This window comes from Cervus elaphus, chromosome 19, assembly GCF_910594005.1.
Source record: "Cervus elaphus chromosome 19, mCerEla1.1, whole genome shotgun sequence".
NCBI classification, from domain to species: domain Eukaryota; kingdom Metazoa; phylum Chordata; class Mammalia; order Artiodactyla; family Cervidae; genus Cervus; species Cervus elaphus.
In genome coordinates, this window is record NC_057833.1 from 35,555,078 (window position 1) to 35,575,082 (window position 20,005).

General features: G+C 40.3%; 2 protein-coding genes and 1 non-coding gene across 8 annotated transcripts in view; 2 read left to right on the top strand and 1 right to left on the bottom strand.

Annotated features, from left to right (window-relative positions):
• The window catches only part of MCF2L2 (MCF.2 cell line derived transforming sequence-like 2), a 269,485-nt gene that overhangs the window by 119,920 nt on the left and 129,560 nt on the right, over positions 1 to 20,005 (bottom strand). For all 6 annotated transcript variants that reach the window (XR_006335262.1, XM_043874177.1, XM_043874176.1 and 3 more), the window contains 2 exons: positions 15,312 to 15,489; positions 4,388 to 4,479 (listed from right to left, as the gene is read on the bottom strand). Coding sequence is in view for 5 of the 6 variants with exons in the window: in XM_043874177.1 (XP_043730112.1) it covers positions 4,388 to 4,479; positions 15,312 to 15,489 (270 nt within the window). In the remaining variant the exon portion in view is untranslated. The remainder of the gene's footprint in view (positions 1 to 4,387; positions 4,480 to 15,311; positions 15,490 to 20,005) is intronic.
• B3GNT5 (UDP-GlcNAc:betaGal beta-1,3-N-acetylglucosaminyltransferase 5) overlaps positions 1 to 20,005 on the top strand; it is a 79,638-nt gene that overhangs the window by 32,945 nt on the left and 26,688 nt on the right. The window lies entirely within an intron of this gene.
• LOC122676199 lies at positions 12,882 to 12,988 on the top strand. The gene has a single exon (XR_006335483.1). It is a non-coding gene; the product is annotated as a U6 spliceosomal RNA (small nuclear RNA).

Here is a 20,005-nt window from a genome sequence, read left to right on the forward strand (position 1 = left end):
TACATAGGACCCAGCACAATGTCTGGCTCTCAGTCAGTGTAGCAACCATTCCCTCACCTCAGTTTTCTTTCTACCTTGGCTTTTTATGCTTTTAAAAAAATTTTATGAAGGAGCCTGTTTGCTCAGAAGCCTGAAAAGGCCTTGCTATTTTAATAGGTGCCCAGAAATACTGTTCGTGGTGCTCACGGCCAACAGCGCTTCCTTTTTCCTGAGGGTTGGCGTTCAAGAAAAAGAAACCCTCATCAACCTTTGGCTTCCTTACAGCTTCAAAGAGGCAGTGATATGCGCAGCCCAGGGAAAGCAGCCTCGGTGAGTCATGCTTTCAACTTCCAACTGGTGACATGAAGAACAGAAAGTAGCCACTTCACTACTGCCAGCAACCACAGCAAATGACTGCACTGTGGCTTTCCCAGAGACAGTGTCAGGGAGCCAAGCGCATGCCCTCACAGCTGCCAGACTGCCCCACGAGTCTCAGCAGCCTCCTCAAGTTGAGCTTGTCAAGTTCCTGTGAACTGGCACACCAGGGATCCTCCTGCCACAGGACAAAGGACACCTTTTTTGGGAATGAATTCTCTGATGACGATAAAATCGTATCATGATCTTACTTGCAGGTAGTATCAGTGATTCCAGCAGAAATCATGAATGGTTTGGGTTTAAAGTTTTTTTTTCCCCCCCATGAGCATTTCCTCTTGAGGGCAAGGAGGAACATTTATCACAACTTTATGATTCACTCTCCTAGACTGGCTGCGGCTTCATTTCATCTTTGAGTTCCTGGCCTAAGGCTTAAAAGCTGTCTGAATTGTTACCTGGAGGCCGATGCGTGTTCTCCTATCCTGGTCATCTGCTTTGGACAGTGGCCATAAAACACAAGCATCAGTGATTGTTCTTGTGTCATTAACCCTCCTTGTTCCTGTTTTGAACAATCCAGGCATGTATCTAAACCTTCTTTTCTAATTTACCTTTTTTCTTACTAGTTTACTTACATATTTTAGAATGATGATTTTCCTGGTTATACCACCCACCTTGGGAAACACTAATTGCATTTACTGATTCTAAATTGATTTCTAGGTTCAGGATTTGGGGCTTTAGTGCACAAATCTCCTATCTTCCTACTTATATTGTTCATGACTGTGGATTCTGCTTACTCTTCTCATAGCTGTGGGCTTTAGAAGCAAAAGTCTGACATGCCATTGTTCTCCAAAATGAGGAAGTTGGCAGCCTCTGTTCCTATTCTGCTTGCTTTTCTACCTTGACTGTTAACATATAAGTTCTTGTGAGAAAAGCCCTTCATTAAATGCCTAAACAAGGCAACAGCAAGGGAAAAAGCAACACAAGCACAGAAGGATGGCGATAGCCTGTACCTGTGTCTGCTCAGGAGGACCTCTGCTGTTGGTGATCTGCCTAAACCCAGTGGGAGCAAGCATCTTAGCAGGATGGGCTTGGAGCCTGAGTTAAACAAACAGCACAGCAGAAGAAGGAAGAAATCAGAAGTTTGGTCGTCAGAGTTTTCTGAATCCTACTTAACATTTTCCAACCCTGTTGGCCTCTGTCTAAAGCCACCCCTGTTCCTGCACTGTTTCTTTTTACTGGTATGTAACATCAGAGTAAATGATAAACATAGTTTATGGAAACCTTTGGCCTTAAATACTTTGAGGTTTTCCCTGAGGAAAGGTGCTTTATTTTACTGACAATATTTCCTTTTTTTCTTCTTTTACAACAAATAAAACAATAGCACTCATATTGTTTACAATTATTGAAATAATTTACTCTAATTTGAATTCTTATATATGAGAACCTTTACATACTGACAACTCCCATGGCATCTTTATAAAGTATGGTAAACCTATGGCTGATTCATGTTTATGTTTGGTAGAAACCAACACAATACTGTAAAGCAATTATCCTTCAATTAAAAATAAATAACAAAAAGGTGTGCAGGTCATAAATATGCTGTCTAAAGATAGGCAAAGTAGGTCACAGAGATATGAAATGAGTTGAAATCACAATGTGAGTCGATGCAATGACGTACGAGTTCAGGTACCCAATCTGGGCTCTGGTGCACTTGACACAGACCTCACCTTCAAGGATGACATTCTCTGGAGACCAGGGTACAGAAAAGGGTAGATTGATCCTCAGTTTTGAAGGTGATCATAGTTAAACCCTTTTTATATAACTTAATGATTTCACAGACTTCATGAATGTTAAGTCAGGTGAAGTTTAATTACATTTGCCCATTTCAAAAAATGTCTGACCAAGACTGTATGATACTATGAATAATTATATGCCAACAAATTGGACAACCTAGAGGGAATTGACAAGCTTTTAGAAACATACAGCCCACTAAAACTGAATCAAGAAGAAACAGATAATCTGAGCAGATTGATCACTGGAAGTGAGATAGAATCCATAATAATAATGAAAACTCCTTGCAAACAAAAGTCCAGGACCAGAGGGCTTCACTGGGGAATTCTACCACACATACAAATAAGAACTTACACTGATCATTCTCAAACTTTTCCAAAAGGCTGAAGAGAAGGAAACACTCCCAAAGTTATTCTATGAAGCCACCATTACCCTGATACCAAAACCAGACAAAGACATTGACCAAAAAAAAGTTTTTACAAGACTGTATGAAGTTGCAAACTGCTTCCTAACTCTGGAAGACATGGTGATGTGATACCTACAACTATCAGGGATTCTAAAACAGCAGTAACAGTGCCCTCGTCTGCCCGGAATACAGAAGGATGGCTGAACAAACACAGAAGAATGCAACTTTCTCTCTAAGAAAAGTCTGCTGGGAACTAGTTCCCACATTGTTTCTGCCTCCAGGAAGAAAAGCCTATGACTTGCTTTCTGCCTGACTCCTTAATGGTCAGTGGATTCTCTGTTGGGGGGACCTAGATTTGGACACATTAGGCACTGATGATGAATATGAATTATTGGTGAAGTACATTTGAGCCCACAGTCTACTGGCTTCTGTTTCAGAACCATTCAGTCAGCCAGATATTTAATTTTTCAGTGAGGCAGAGGAAAGGGGACCTGTTCTGGGGTTTCTAAACAGCAATATATATTCATAATTCATTTTGCTTGGGTTTTTTAATATAGTGTTACTTTACAATTATACAGTGCTTGGCCATTTTCAAATTTTCTATTGATGTTTGAAACAGTTTCAGGAGGTAGCTGTTGTTATTCAGTTTTACAGATGAGAAACAGGTGTAGAGAGGCCAGATTCCAAAGTTTATGCTTTTAAAAAAAAAAATTTATTTTGAAATAATTATAGATTCACATGAGTTTACAAATAAATGTACAGGTAAGTCCCATGAATTCTTCCCCCAACCTCCTCAAATGTTAACATCTCACACAACTAGCTGCTGCTGCTGCTGCTAAGTCACTTCAGTCGTGTCCAACTCTGTGTGACCCCATAGACGGCAGTCAACCAGGCTCCTCCATCCCTGGGATTCTCCAGGCAAGAACACTGGAGTGGGTTGCCATTTCCTTCTCCAATGCATGGAAGTGAAAAGTGAAAGTAAAGTTGCTCAGTCATGTCCGACTCCTAGCGACCCCATGGACTGCAGCCTACCAGGCTCCTCCATCCATGGGATTTTCCAGGCAAGAGTACTGGAGTAGGGTGCCATTGCCTTCTCCCACACAACTAGAGTATAGTATTAAAAGCAAGAAAATGACTTTGGCACAATCCACAGTACTTATTCCGAGTTCATCAGCTATGTGTGTGTGTGTGTGTGTGTGTGTGTGTGTATGTATGTGTAGCTGTATGCAATTTTGTCATGTTCTTTTATATATATATATATATAAAGCATACACTGTTCTACCAATTTTAAATATGAAGTCAGATTATAGGAATGAATAAAATGATTTTATCTTCAATAAAACTTTATTTATCAATAATCATGTACATTATGCTGTATGTGCTCTGCTAAGTTGCTTTAGTCATGATGACTCTTTGCAACCCTATGGACTATAGCCCACCAGGCTCCTCTATCCATGGGATTCTCTAGGCAACAATGCTGGAGTGGGTTGTTATGCCCTCCTCCAGGGGATCTTCCTGACCCAGGGATCAAACCCACATCTCTTCTGTCTCCTGCATTGGCAGGCGGTTCTTTATCACTAGTGCTACCTGGGAAGCCCCAAGTATGTTATGTATGACGAGACAGCTTTTCATTTTTAGTTGCAATTAAGAAAAGGAAGAAATTCTACAAAGCTCATCTCTTGGGAGCACTAGACTGTGCTATGTGCCTTTATGGGCACATCTTCTGGGGGTGATGATAGATATAAAATAGGGAAACACAATTTATTAGTTTATTGATAATTATGGCAGCACTCTTATACATGTCAGAAATTTCTATCAGTAAAGGAAAGGTGATCTTACCTTGACTTCAGATTTAGTCTCATTATCTTCCTTTTCCTCTGAGTTTAAATCTGTCTCCACATAAGGTTCCTCAGATGTTTTGTGACGAGGAACTAGAGAGATAAAGGAAACCTGCCATTAATTTGGCTAGTTGGCTAATAACTCAGAGCACTTAGCCTGACTTGGATCATGCTGATGTAGTTGATTAACAAAGCTTAATTGAGCTGCTACAGTGATTTTCAAAATAGTAGATGAAATTGGAGGTGAAGATGAGATGCAGAAAAGAAAGAGTCCTTGATCCCAGGCACTTGATCCAAAGAGAAAAAAGTCATACCCAACACCATGGAAAACATCAAATTGCAACCAGTCAATCAAGGTAATGTGGTAAAAATGATGGTTTCCATCATTCCCATTTTTAAGGCCCAGTTAAAAAGTTGTTTTCTTCATGGAGTCTTCCTTAACTATTCTAAGCTTCATGGATTCTGCTTATACACTGATGCTTTAGCATTTTCATTTGCAATGTATAACATTGCACTTGTTGCTCTTGGATTGGAAGATTGAATTCTAGGTACCACATTCTACTGAGTGTATTCTTTCCATTATACAGGTAATTAATTAGTGATTATTAATAGAAAATTTGAAAAATACTAAAATCTTACCATTTAAACACACTGTGATTATGTAAGAGGATAGAAATCATTGCTAATCAAATGACCTAACATTCCAGAACTGATGCAATCGCATTTATTAGTGGATAGGATGACTGTGTGAAGAATCTGCTGAGTCTGGAGGAAATTGGGCAGGCTTGCTCTTACTCTTAGCTCTCAATCATTCTCTCTCCCTCCTCTCCTTCCCACAGGACACTAAGACGCCTGGGAAACAACCATCTTCAACCTCCATGGTCATTTGGCAGTAAGATTGGGATTTGGGGAGGAGAAGCCCCAGTTAGATTTGTAGCTTTCTAATCCAGTTTTACCAGAACGCTGCCCTGGGGGTGATGACTACAAGACTAGTAAGTAGTGGTACTTTACATTCTAACTTGTCACCATCACCACCCTTGTATATATAGTTCCTTTGGGAAACTCACAGGATACATGCGATTAACCCAGGACAGGATATGAGCATTTCTAGGTCTGGTGGCCAAAATGTCATCCACCTAGAGTCACCAATACCACCCAGATGCTTATGTGTGGCACACTTGATGGAGGTTGACTGTCTTGCCTCCACAGGCCCTTCCCAAGCCTCTGTGAGCCAACTGGAAGCCCCTTGATCTTCCTGTGGGTTTTCTTTTTTTTTTTTTTTCCATTCTATGTAAAATTTTAATAAAAACATAAGAAAAATACAAACAAAATAAACAAAAATAGATCTGGTGGATCTGAATATCACAAGCAGGATTCAGGAATTTATATCTGATAACACCCCCTCCCCACTAACTACATAGCTCATCCATGTTTGAAATTACTGATGTAGATAGACCTTACCAGCTTTCCCCTGATTTGGTTTTGTTTTTCCATTTATTTTTATTAGTTGGAGGCTAATTACTTTACATATTGTAGTGGTTTTTTGTGATACATTGACATGAATCACCCATGGATTTACATGTGTTCCCCATCCTGAACCCCCCTCCCACCTCCCTCCCCATCCCATCCCTCTGGGTCATCCCAGTGCACCAGCCCTGAGCACTTGTCTCATGCATCCAACCTGGACTGGCAATCTGTTTCACACTTGATTATAACATGTTTCAATGCTATTCTCTCAGATCATCCCACCCTCGCCTTCTGCCATAGAGTCCAAAAGTCTGTTCTATACATCTGTGTCTCTTTTGCTGTCTTGCATATAGGGTTATGGTTACCATCTTTCTAAATTCCATATATATGCGTTAGTATACTGTATTGGTGTTTATCTTTCTGGCTTAATTCACTCTGTATAATGGGCTCCAGTTTCATCCATCTCATTAGAACTGATTCAAATGTATTCTTTTTAATGCTGAGTAATATTCCATTGTGTATATGTACCATAGCTTTCTTATCCATTCGTCTGCTGATGGGCATCTAGGTTGCTTCCATGTCCTGGCTATTATAAACAGTGCTTCTGTGGGTTTTCTAAACATGTTATGTTGAAATCTGTAGTGAAATGCACAGCTAGCTGCCCCAGGTGGTATGACTGTTGAAGCTATTTTATACCAATGTACAACACATTGGGCTCCTCATTCTCTGCAGGATCTCTGTAACCTGAGTGATTCTAGGCATAGTAACAGGAAGCTAGAAATGCATATACTGATTGGCAATACCCATGACCGAGAACCACTTCCCCTTAACTCTGTTAAGTACAGTGGTGGTACAGTGGTGAAGTTAAAGGCAAGGACGAGAGAGCAGTGTTGCCAGAGTTCAAGTTTTGCTCTTCCACATATGAAGCATACATTATCAAAGAGCCTTAGCCTCAGTTCAGTTCAGTTCAGTCGCTCAGTTGTGTCTGACTCTTTGGGACCCCATGGACTGCAGCATTCCAGGCCTTTCTGTCCATTGCCAACTCCCAGAGTTTACTCAGACTCATGTACATTGAGGTGGTGGTGCCATCCAACCATCTCATCCTCTGTTGTCCCTTCTCCTCCCGCCCTCAATCAGGGTGTTTTCATGAGTCAGTTCTTCACATCAGGTGGCCAAAGTATCACAGTTTCAGCTTCAGCATCAGTCCTTCCAATAAATATTCAGGACTGATTTCTTTTAGGATGGACTGGTTGGATCCCCTTGCTGTCCAAGAGACTCTCAAGAGTCTTCTCTAACAACACAGTTCAAAGCCATCAATTCTTCGGCACTCAGCTTTCTTTGTAGTCCAAATTTCACATCCATATATGACTACTGGAAAAACCACAGTTTTGACTAGACGGACCTTGGTTGGCAAAATAATGTCTCTGCTTTTTAATATGCTGTATAGGTTGGTCATAACTTTTCTTCCAAGGAGCAAGGGTCTTTTAATTTTATGTCAGCAGTCACTATTTGCACTGATTTTGGAGCCAAAAAAAAAAAAAAAAATAAAGTATCTCACTGTTTCCATTGTTTCCCCATCTATTTGCCATGAAGTGATGGGACCAGATGCCATGATCTTAGTTTTCTGAATGCTGAGTTTTAAGCCAACTTTTTCACTCTCCTCTCTCACTTTCATCAACAGGCTCTTTAATTCTTCTTTGCTTTCTGCCATAATGGTGGTGTCATCTGCATATCTGAGATTATTGATATTTCTCCCAGCAATCTTGATTGCAACTTGTGCTTCATCCATGCTATGACCACTTGTGCTCTTATCCTTCTCCATCAGAGGGCAGACAGACTGAAAACCACAATCACAGAAAACTAACCAATCTGATCACAAGGACCACAGCTTTGTCTAACTCAGTGAAACTATCAGCCATGCCATGTAGGGCTACCTAAGACAGATGGGTCATGGTGGAGAGTTCTGACAAAATGTGGTCCACTGGAGAAGGGAATGGCAAACCACTTCAGTATTCTTGCCTTAAGAACCCCATGAATAGTATGAAAAGGCAAAAAGATAGGACACTGAAAGATGAACTCCCCAGGTGAGTGGTTTCTCATGATGTACTCTGCATATAAGTTAAATAAGCAGGGTGACAACATATAGCCTTAATGTACTCCTTTCCTGATTTGGAACCAGTCTGTTGTTCCATGTCCAGTTCTAACTGTTGCTTCCTGACCTGCATACAGATTTCTCGGGAGGCAGGTCAGGTGGTCTGGTATTCCCATCGCTTAAGTTTTCCACAGTTTATTGTGATCCACACAGTCAAAGGCTTTGGTGTAGCCAATAAAGCAGAAGTAGATGCTCTTCTGAAATTCTATCACTTTTTCAAAGATCCAACATATGTTGGCAATTTGATCTCTGGTTTCTTTGCCTTTTCTAAATCCAGCTTGAACATCTGGAAGTTCATGGTTCATGTACTATTGAAGTCTGGCTTGGAGAATTTTGAGCATTACTTTACTAGCATGTGAGATGAGTACAATTGAGCGGTAGTTTGAGTATTCTTTGGGATTGCCTATCTTTGGGATTGGAATGAAAACTGACCTTTTCCAGTCCTGTGGCCACTGCTGAGTTTTCCAAATTTGCTGGCATATTGAGTGCAGCACTTTCACAGCATCATCTTTTAGGATTTGAAATAGCTCAACTGGAATTCCATCGCCTCCACTAGCTTTGTTCATGCTAGTGATGCTTCCTAAGGCCCACTTGACTTGGCATTCCAGGATGTCTGACTCTAGGTGAGTGATCACACCACCATGATTATCTGGGTCATAAAGATCTTTTTTGTATAGTTCTTCTGTGTATTCTTGCCACCTCTTCTTAATATCTGCTGCTTCTGTTAGGTCCATACCATTTCTGTCCTTTATTGTGCCCATCTTTACATGGAACATTCCCTAGGTATCTCTAATTTTCTTGAAGAGATCTCTAGTCTTTCCCATTCTGTTGTTTTCCTCTATTTCTTTGCACTGATCACTGAGGAAGGCTTTCTTATTTCTCCTTGCTATTCTTTGGAATTCTGCATTCAGATGGGTGTATCTTTCCTTTTCTCCTTTGCCTTTCGCTTCTCTTCTTTTCACAGCTATTTGTAAGGCCCCCTCAGACAGCCATTTGGCCTTTTTGCATTTCTTTTTCTTGGAGATGGTCTTGATCCCTGCCTTCTGTACAATGTCACAAACCTCCGTCCATAGTTTTCAGGCACTCTGTCAATCAGATATAACCCCTTGAATCTACTTCTCACTTCCACTGTATAGTCGTAAGGGATTTTATTTACATCATACCTGAATGGTCTGGTGGTTTTCCCTACTTTCTTCAATTTAAGTCTGAATTTGGCAATAAGGAGTTAATGATCTGAGCCACAGTCAGCTCCCAGTCCTATTTTTGCTGACTGTATAGGGCTCTCCATCTTTAGCTGCAAAGAATATAATCAATCTGATTTCAGTGTTGACCATCTGGTGATGTCTATGTGTAGAGTCTTCTCTTGTGTTGTTGGAAGAGGGTGATTGCTATGACCAGTGTGTTCTGTTGGCAAAACTCTATTAGCCTTTACCCTGCTTCATTCTGTACTTCAAGGCCAAATTTGCCTGTTACTCCAGGTATTTCTTGACTTCCTACTTTTGCATTCTAGTCCCCTATCTGTAAAGGACATCTTTTTTGGGTGTTAGTTCTAGGGGGTCTTCACAGAACTGTTCAACTTCAGCTTCTTCAGCATTACTGGTCAGGACATACACTTGAATTACTGTGATAGTGAATGGTTTGCCTTGGAAACGAACAGAGATCATTCTGTCATATTTGAGATTGTATCCAAGTACTGCATTTCAAACTCATTTGTTGACTGTGATGGCTACTCCATTTCTTCTAAGTGATTCTTGCCCACAGTAGTAGATATAATGGTCATCTGAGTTAAATTCACCCATTCCAGTCCATTTTAGTTAGCTGATTCCTAAAATGTCAATGTTCACTCTTGCCATCTCCTGTTTGACCACTTTCAATTTGCCCTAATTCATGGACCTAACATCCCAGGTTCCTATGCAATATTGCTCTTTACAGCATCAGACTTTACTTCCATCCTGTCACATTCCTAATTGGGTGTTGTTTTTGCTTTGGCTCTGTCTCTTCATTCTTTCTAGAGTTATTTCTCCATTGACCTCCAGTATCATATTGGGCACCTACTCACCTGGGGAGTTCATCTTTCAGTGTCCTATCTTTTTGCCTTTTCATACTATTCATGGGGTTCTTAAGGCAAGAATACTGAAGTGGTTTGCCATTCCCTTCTCCAGTGGACCACATTTTGTCAGAACTCTCCACCATGACCCATCTGTCTTAGGTAGCCCTACATGGCATGGCTGATAGTTTCACTGAGTTAGACAAAGCTGTGGTCCTTGTGATCAGATTGGTTAGTTTTCTGTGATTGTGGTTTTCAGTCTGTCTGCCCTCTGATGGAGAAGGATAAGAGGCTTATGGAAGCTTCCTGATGGGAGAGACTGACTGAGCAGGAAACTGGGTCTTGTTCTGATGGGCAGGGCCATGCTCAGTTAATCTTTAATCCAATTTTCTGTTGATGGGTGGGGCTGTGTTCCCTCCCTGTTATTTCAGTCAGTTCAGTTGCTCAGTCATGTCCAACTCTTTGCAACCCCATGAATCGCAGCACACCAGGGCTCCCTGTCCATCACCAACACATGGAGTTTACTCAAACTCATGCCCATCGAGTTGGTGATGCCATCCAGCCATCTCATCCTCTGTCGTCCCCTTCTCCTCCTGCCCCCAATCCCTTCCAGCATCAGGGTCTTTTCCAGTGAGTCAACTCTTTGCATCAGGTGGCCAAAGTACTGGAGCTTCAGCTTCAGCATCAGTCCTTCCAATGAACACCCAGGACTGATCTCCTTTAGAATGAACTGGTTGGATCTCCTTGCAGTCCGAGGGACTCTCAAGAGTCTTCTCCAACACCACAGTTCAAAAGCATCAATTTTTCGGCACTCAGCTTTCTTCACAGTCCAACTCTCACATTCATACATGACCACTGGAAAAACCATAGCCTTGACTAGATGGACCTTTGTTGGCAAAGTAATGTGTCTGCTTTTTAATATGCTGTCTAGGTTGGTCATAACTTTCCTTCCAAAGAGTAAGCATCTTTTAATTTCATGGCTGCAATACTATCTGCAGTGATTTTGGAGCACCAAAAAATAAAGTCTGACACTATTTCCACTGTTTTCCCCGTCTATTTCCCATGAAGTGATGGGACCGGATGCAATGATCTTAGTTTTCTGAATGTTGAGCTTGAAGCCAACTTTCTTACTCTCCTCTTTCACTTTCATCAAGAGGCTTTTTAGTTCCTCTTCACTTTCTGCCATAAGGGTGGTATCATCTGCATATCTGAGGTTATTGATATTTCTCCCGGCAACCTTGATTCCAGCTTGTGCTTCTTGCAGCCCAGCATTTCTCATGATGTACTCTACATATAAGTTAAATAAGCGGGGTGACAATATACAGCCTTGACGTACTCCTTTTCCTATTTCCTGTTATTTACCTGGGGTCAAACTATGGTGGAGGTAGTGAAGATAATGGCTTTAGCTTATTCATCTGCAAAATGGGGGATAATAAGAAAGCCAACAGTATGTATGTATGTATGAGGCCTTAGTGAATTAATATGCACAAAGTGTTTGGGTCTTGGTAAGCACTCAGTATATTTTAGCTACTATTATAGCCACAAAAGGGTGCTTCCCAGGTGGCACAGCGGTAAAGAATCCGTCTGCCAATGCAAGAGACACAGAAGATGCAAGTTCAATCCCTGGGTTGGCAAGATCCCCTGGAGTAAGAAATGGCAAGCCACTCCAGTATTCCTGCCTGGAAAACTCAACAGACAGAGGAGTCTGACAGGCTGCAGCCAACAGAGTCGCAAAGAGTCAGAGACAAATGGGCACACATAGCCACAAAAGAATGTTTTCACATTCCTTGTGTACTTCAGAGAGGTACAAAGTACCCAAGACACTTGGCTACCAAGAGTCAGAGCTGAGATTCCAGCTGCCATCTCTAAGTGGCCCTGACCATGTTCCTTAGACTGTGAAATGTAATACTTTATCTTGGCACAGACACAGTTACTAAGGAATCAGATGAATGTGTTTGAAACTCCTGTTATCAACCAGCTAGAATCCACACTCAGTGGTTAATCTCCAAAACAAAAGCATAGGAGCATTATACAAAATAAGCAAGTCGCCTGACCAAAGTCCACAGTACCTGTTCAGACATGTCAAAGATCTGTGGATCCTAGGAGGGTCATTAATTACTGTGAAGTCTTGTGTTTGAAAAGCTGAGAAACAATCTATCATTGAGCTTTGTTTATTTGTAACAAATATATGTCCTTTAAAATAATGAGGGAAATCCAAATAATAATAATAATAAGGGAAAAAAAGTCATAGAAAGGAGTATAATTAGTTTTGGGAAATTGCCCTATATAAGAAGTCAGGAAAACCAAGCCCTGTTTCCAACCATCCAAGAAGGATGTCTCTGTGTGTGCATGTCTGTGTGTATCTGTGGTGTGCATGCATAAGTGTGTCTGAGCGTACATGTGTACGTGTGTGTGTGTGTGTGTGTGTGTGTGTGGAAAAATTCTGGAAAGAAATTCACTGTGAATTTAGTGAACTAAACACTAAAATTATAACACTAAACTGTTATCAACTTTTTAATTCTAAAAAGCTTAATATGTGGTAGGAGACAGGGGACTGTAAATTGTATTAAATGGAGAGTTACCAAAAGACCCCATAATTTTCAGATAAATAAAAACTGAAAGAATTTGTTGCAAACAGACGTGCAAAACAAGAAATGCCAAAGGAAGGTTTTCAGCATGATGAGACAAAATATAGGATGGTAATTCAATAAGGAATAAAGAACATCAGAAATGGTGACTAGGAAGTAAATATAAAATTATCTATATATTTTTTCCATTTTTCTTCCTTTCTCCAAATTTTATTGAAAGATATTTCAAAACAGATATTTAGTGCTCACTTCAGCAGCACATATACTAAAAGTGGAATGATACAGAGAAGATTAGCATGGCCCCTGCATAAGGATGACATGCAAATTCATAAAGTGTTCCATATTTTTACGACCCAGAGGGATGGGATGGGGAGGGAGGTAGGAGGGGGGTTCAAGATGGGGAACACATGTAAATCCATGGCTGATTCATGTCAATGTATGGCAAAAACCACTACAATATTGTAAAATAATTAGCCTCCAACTAATAAAAATAAATGAAAAAAAAGATATATGCCTGTTTAAAGCAAAAATTATAATACAATACTGCGGTATGTAACATATGTTGATGTAATATTTAGGATAAGAATAGCACAGATGATTAAACGGCATATGCAACTATACTGTTGCAAATTTCCTTTATTTACACAATGTGCTACAATATTAACTCAAAGTAGATTGTGAGACATTAGGGACACACATGGTAATACCTAGAAGAAACACCTTGGGAAAAACAATGCAAAAAGGTATGTGTGTATGTATGTAAAAAGTCAGTAGAGGAATTAAAACAGAATACTAAAAAATGGCTAACCTCAAAAAAGTCAGGAAAGGAGATCAGAAGAATAAAAAAAAAAAATTTATGAGACAAACAGAGAACAAATAATGAAATAGTAGCTCTAAATCCAACTATATCAATACTTACATATTATGTAAAATCAATTAAACACTCTAATTAGAAGATAGAAGTTAACATAATGTTTTTAAAAGGTGAGACCCAAGTAAAGCTGTCTATAAGAAATATACTTTAAAAATAAAGTCAGAAATGGAAGAATGGAAAAAGTGTTATCATGTAAACACTAAGTACAAGAAAGCTGGAATGGCAATATTAATATCTGACAAAGTAGACTTCAATATAGGGCCTATTACTAAAGATAAGAAGGGAAAGAATGATATTTCATTATTATAAAAGGGCCAATATATCTGCAAGATAAAAATAATTATGAATCTGTATATGTTTAATAACAGTTGCAAAATACATGTGGCAAAAAATTATGTGTATATATATATATATCATATCCAAGAGTGTTTACTCAGAATGCATGATTGTTTTAACATATAAAAATAAATCACTGTAATCCACCATATAAACCAATAAAGGAGAAAAATCATACATAGCGCTTCCCAGGTGGCACTAGTGGTAAAGAACCTGCCTGCCAATGCAGGAGACATAAGCAAGGCAATTTTGGTCCTTGGGTTGGGAAGATCTCCTGGAGAAGGAAATGGCAACTCACTCCAGTATTCTTGCCTGGAGAATTCCATGGACAGAGGAGCCTGGCGGGCCATAGTCCATGTGGTCGCAAAGAGTCGGACATGACTGAGCAACTACTAGTAACTAACTATATGCACCAAACAGAGCATCTGAAAAATTCAACAATCATTCATGATAAAACTCTAAACAAACTGGAATAGAAGGGAACTTTCTCAATCTCATAAAGTATGTCTGTGAAAAACTTACTGCTAACATATACTTCAAGGTGAACAATAAGTTCTTTCCCTACAAATTGGGAAAAATCATGGATATCTGATCTCACCACTTCTGTTAAACGTTCTACTAAAAGTTCCAGCCATTATCATAGGGCAAGGGGAAAAAAAGCATAAAGGCTGAAACAGAAGTAAAATTGTCCTTATTTACAGATGATATGGTTACATTGCTATACAGAAATATATTCCTATTGATAATAGTTATATACGGTAAATTCCATTGATCATATGGCTTTTTAAAAACATGAAATATCTAAGATCTTTACACTCAAAACTACTATATTGTTGAGGAAAATTAAAGAAGACCTAAATAAATGGAACATTATAACATTCATAAGTTGAAAGATTCAACATTGGTGAGATAAAAGTTCTCCCCAAACTGAAATATATATTCATTCAGTGATCTACATATTCATCCCAGAAGAAACTGAAAGGTGATTTTACAATTTATATGGAAATGAAAAGGACCTAAAATAGCCAAAACGATGTTGAAAAATAACAAAGTTGGAAGACTTATACTACATGATCTCAAGTCTTATTAGTAGGCTATAGTAATCAAGACCATGAAAGACTGGTGTAAGGACTCATCTTTTTATTTTGTTCAAAGAACCAATTTTACCACTCTTTCGCTAACAGAATCTTGTTGGCCTTTTAAAGGTTCTTAATGAAGCTTATTTTATGCTACTGCTATTCATTCATTTATATTGTTCTTCTACTAGACTGTGAACTTCTCCTGGCATCCAACCATTCAGTTTTACCTAAATTTATAAGTCTTCAATGCCTGTGCTATTCTATATCTTATATAATGTCTGTTGAAACAGTGACCATTATGTATCTTAAACAAGCATAATCTAAATCCTCATGAGCATGGATGAAACAGAAAGCCACAAAACTTCCTTCCCAAATAACTCACCCAAGGTGGAGGGCTGGCTGATTTTTGGTGACACCCATTTTGGGGAGGACTCAGGATGGGGGGCCACAGGTTGCACTGGGCGAGTCTGTCTGGCTGCCAGTTTCATCAGACTCATTTGTCTCTTGTGAAATATTTCCTGCACATCACTCAGCTTCTGCAGAACTTTCTGGGCTTTAGCCTACGGGAACAAAGCAGATCATGAGCTGGTGGCTCTGCACTGAATCTGAGAACATGAGGCATTCCCTTTCTCCCATCTTCCCCTCTGCCCCTCTTCTCTGAGCATCCATATGCAGGTCATAGCATATCTTGCCTTGTACAGAATTGTGCTTCTAAGAGCCTATACCTCCCACTTGATTGTCAGAAGTTGTATTTTTCCACCACTGTATCTCCAGCACCTGGAACGCTGCCAGGCACTGAGGGGTTCAGTTCAGTTCAGCTCAGTTCAGTCACTCAGTTCAGTTCAGTCGCTCAGTCGTGTCTGACTCTTTGCGACCCCATGAATCGCAGCACGCCAGGACTCCCTGTCCATCACCAACTCCCGGAGTTTATTCACTCATGTCCATCGAGTTGGTGATGCCATCCAGCCATCTCATCCTCTGTGGTCCCCTTCCCCTGCCCCCAATCCCTCCCAGCATCAGGGTCTTTTCCAGTGAGTCAACTCTTTGCATCAGGTGGCCAAAGTACTGGAGCTTCAGCTTCAGCATCAGTCCTTCCAATGAACACCCAGGGCCGATCTCCTTCAGGATGGACTGGTTGGATTGCCTTGCAGTCCAAGGGACTCTCAAGAGTCTTCTCCAACACCACAGTTCAAAAGCATCAAATTTTCAGCACTCAGCTTTCTTCACAGTCCAACTCTCACATCCATACATGACCACTGGAAAAACCATAGCCTTGACTAGATGGACCTTTGTTGGCAAAGTAATGTGTCTGCTTTTTAATATGCTGTCTAGGTTGGTCATAACTTTCCTTCTAAGGAGTAAGCATCTTAATTTAATGGCTGCAATCACCATCTGCAGTGATTTTGGAGCCCAAAAAAATAAAGTCTCACACTATTTCCACTGTTTCCCCATCTATTTCCCATGAAGTGATGGGACTGGATGCCATGATCTTAGTTTTCTGAATGTTGAGTTTTAAACCAACTTTCTCACTCTCCTCTTTCATTTTCATCAAGAGGCTCTTTAGTTCCTCTTCACTTTCTGCCATAAGGGTGGTGTCATCTGCATATCTGAGGTTATCGATATTTCTCCCAGCAACCTTGATTCCAGCTTGTGATTCATCCAGCCCAGCGTTTCTCATGATGTACTCTGCATATAAGTTAAATAAGCAGGGAGACAATATATAAGCTTGACATACTCCTTTTCCTATTTGGAAACAGTCAGTTGTTCCATGTCCAGTTCTAACTGTTGCTTCCTCACCTGCATATAGGTTTCTCAAGAGGCAGGTCAGGCGGTCTGGTATTCCCATCTCTCAAAGAATCTTCCACAGTTTATTGTGATCCACACAGTCAAAGGCTTTGGCATAGTCACTAAAGCAGAAATAGCTAATTTTCTGGAACTCTCTCGCTTTTTTGATGATCCAGCAGATGTTGGCAATTTGATCTCTGGTTCCTTTGCCTTTTCTAAATCCAGCTTGAACATCTGAAAGTTCATGGTTCACATATTGCTGAAGCTTGGCTTGGAGAATTTTGAGCATTACTTTGCTAGCCTGTGAGATGAGTGTAATTGTGTGGTAGTTGGAGTATTCTTTGGCATTGCCTTTCTTTGGGGCTGGAATGAAAACTGACCTTTTCCAGTCCTGTGGCCACTGCTGAGTTTTCCAAATTTGCTGGCATATTGAGTGCAGCACCTTCACAGCATCATCTTTCAGGATTTGAAATAACTCAACTGGAATTCCATCACCTCCACTAGCTTTGTTTATAGTGATGCTTTCTAAGGCCCACTTGACTTGGCATTCCAGGATGTCTGGCTCTAGGTGAGTGATCACACCATCATGATTATCTGGGTCATGAAGATCTTTTTTGTACAGTTCTTCTGAGTATTCTTGCCACCTCTTCTTAATATCTGCTGCTTCTGTTAGGTTCATACCATTTCTGTCCTTTATCGAACCCATCTTTGCATGGAATGTTCCCTTGGCATCTCTAATTTTCTTGAAGAGATCTCTAGTCTTTCCCATTCTGTTGTTTTCCTCTATTTCTTTGCACTGATCACTGAGGAAGGCTTCCTTATCTCTCCTTGCTATTCTTTGGAACTCTGCATTCAAATGGGAATATCTTTACTTTTCTCCTTTGCTTTTTACTTCTCTTCTTTTCACAGCTATTTCAGTCACTCAGTTGTGTACAATTCTTTGCCACCCCATGGACTGCAGCAGGCCAGGCTTCCCTATCGACATCAGCAACTCCCAGAGCTTACTCAAACTCATGTCCATTGAGTCGGTGATGACATCCAACCATCTCATCCTCTGTCATCCCCTTCTCCTCCCACCTTCAACCTTTCCCAGCATTAAGGTCTTTTCAAATGAGTCAGTCCTTCACATTAGGTGGCCAAATTACTGGAGTTTCAGCTTCAGCATCAGTCCTTCCAATAAATATTCAGGGCTGATTTCTTTTAGGATAGACTAGTTGGATCTCCTTGCTGTCCAAGGGACTCTCAAGAGTCTTCTCCAACACCACAGTTCAAAAGCATCATTTCTTTGGTGCTCAGCTTTCTTTATAGTCCCACTGTCACATCCATCCATGACTACAGGAAAAATCAAAGCTTTGACTAGACAGACCTTGGTTGGCAGTGTAATGTCTCTGCTTTTTAATATGCTACCTAGGTTAGTCATAACTTTCCTTCCAAGGAGCAAGTGTCTTTTAATTTCATGGCTGCAGTCACCATCTCCAGTGATTTTGGAGCCCAAAAAAATAAACTCTGCCACTGTTTCCACTGTTTCCCCATCTATTTCCCATGAAGTGATGGGACTAGATGCCATGATCTTAGTATGCTGAATGTTGAGTTTTAAGCCAATTTTCTCACTCTCCTCTTTCACTTTCATCAAGAGACTCTTTAGTTCTTCGCTTTCTGCCATAAGGGTGGTATCATCTGCATAGCTGAGGTTATTGATATTTCTCCCAGCAATCTTGATTCCAACTTGTGCTTCATCCAGTCCAGAATTTCTCATGATGTACTCTGCATATAAGTTAAATAAACAGGGTGACAATATACAGACTTGACATACTCTTTTCCCGATTTGCAACCAGTCTGTTGTTCTATGTCCAGTTCTAACTGTTGCTTCCTCATCTGCATATACATTTCTCAGGAGACAGGTCAGGTGGTCTGGTATTCCCATCTCTCAAAGAATCTTCCACAGTTTATTGTGATCCACACAGTCAAAGGCTTTGGTGTAATCAATAAAGCAGAAGTAGATGTTTTACTGGAATACTCTCGCTTTTTCAATGATCCAACATATGTTGGCAATTTGGTCTCTGGTTCCTCTGCCTTTTCTAAATCCACCTTGAACATCTAGAAGTTCATGGTTCACGTACTGTTGAAGCTTGGCTTGGAGAATTTTGAGCAGTATTTTGCTAGCCTGTGAGATGAGTGCAATTGTGTGGTAGTTTGAGTATTCTTTGGCATAGTCTTTCTTTGGGATTGGAATGAAAACTGACCTTTTCCAGTCCTGTGGCCACTGCTGAGTTTTCCAAATTTGCTGGCATATTGAGTGCAGCGCCTTCACAGCATCATCTTTCAGGATTTGAAATAACTCAACTGGAATTCCATCACCTCCACTAGCTTTGTTCGTAGTGATGCTTTCTAAGGCCCACTTGACTTGGCATTCCAGGATGTCTGGCTCTAGGTGAGTGATCACACCATCGTGATTACTGGGTCATAAAGATCTTTTTTGTATAGTTCTTCTGTGTATTCTTGCCACCTCTTCTTAATATCTGCTGCTTCTGTTAGATCCATATTGTTTCTTTCCTTTATTGTGCCCATCTTTACATGGAACATTCCCTTGATATCTCTAATTTTCTTGAAGAGATCTCTAGTCTTTCCCATTCTGTTGTTTTCCTCTATTTCTTTGCACTGATCACTGAGGAAGGCTTTCTTATTTCTCCTTGCTATTCTTTGGAACTCTGCATTCAGATGGGTGTATCTTTCCTTTTCTCCTTTGCCTTTCGCTTCTCTTCTTTACACAGCTATTTGTAAGGCCTCCTCAGACACCATTTGGCCTTTTTGCATTTCTTTATCTTGGAGATGGTCTTGATCCCTGCCTCCTGTACAATGTCACAAACCTCCATCCATAGTTCTTCGAGCACTGTGTGTATCAGATATAATCCCTTGAATCTATTTCTCACTTCCACTGTATAATCATAAGGGTATGATTCATGTCATAATCATGATTCATGTCATACCTTAATGGTCTGGTGGTTTTCCCTACTTTCTTCAATTTAAGTCTGAATTTGGCAATAACGATTTCATGATCTGAGCCACAGTCAGCTCCCGGTCTTGTTTTTGCTGACTGTGTAGAGCTTCTCCATCTTTGGCTGCAAAGAATATAATCTATATAATTTTGGGAATGACCATCTGTTGATGTCCATGTGTAGTGTCTTCTCTTATGTTGTTAGAAGAGGGTGATTGCTATGACCAGTGCATTCTCTTGGCAAAACTATTAGCCTTTGCCCTGCTTCATTCTGTACTCCAAGGCCGAATTTGCCT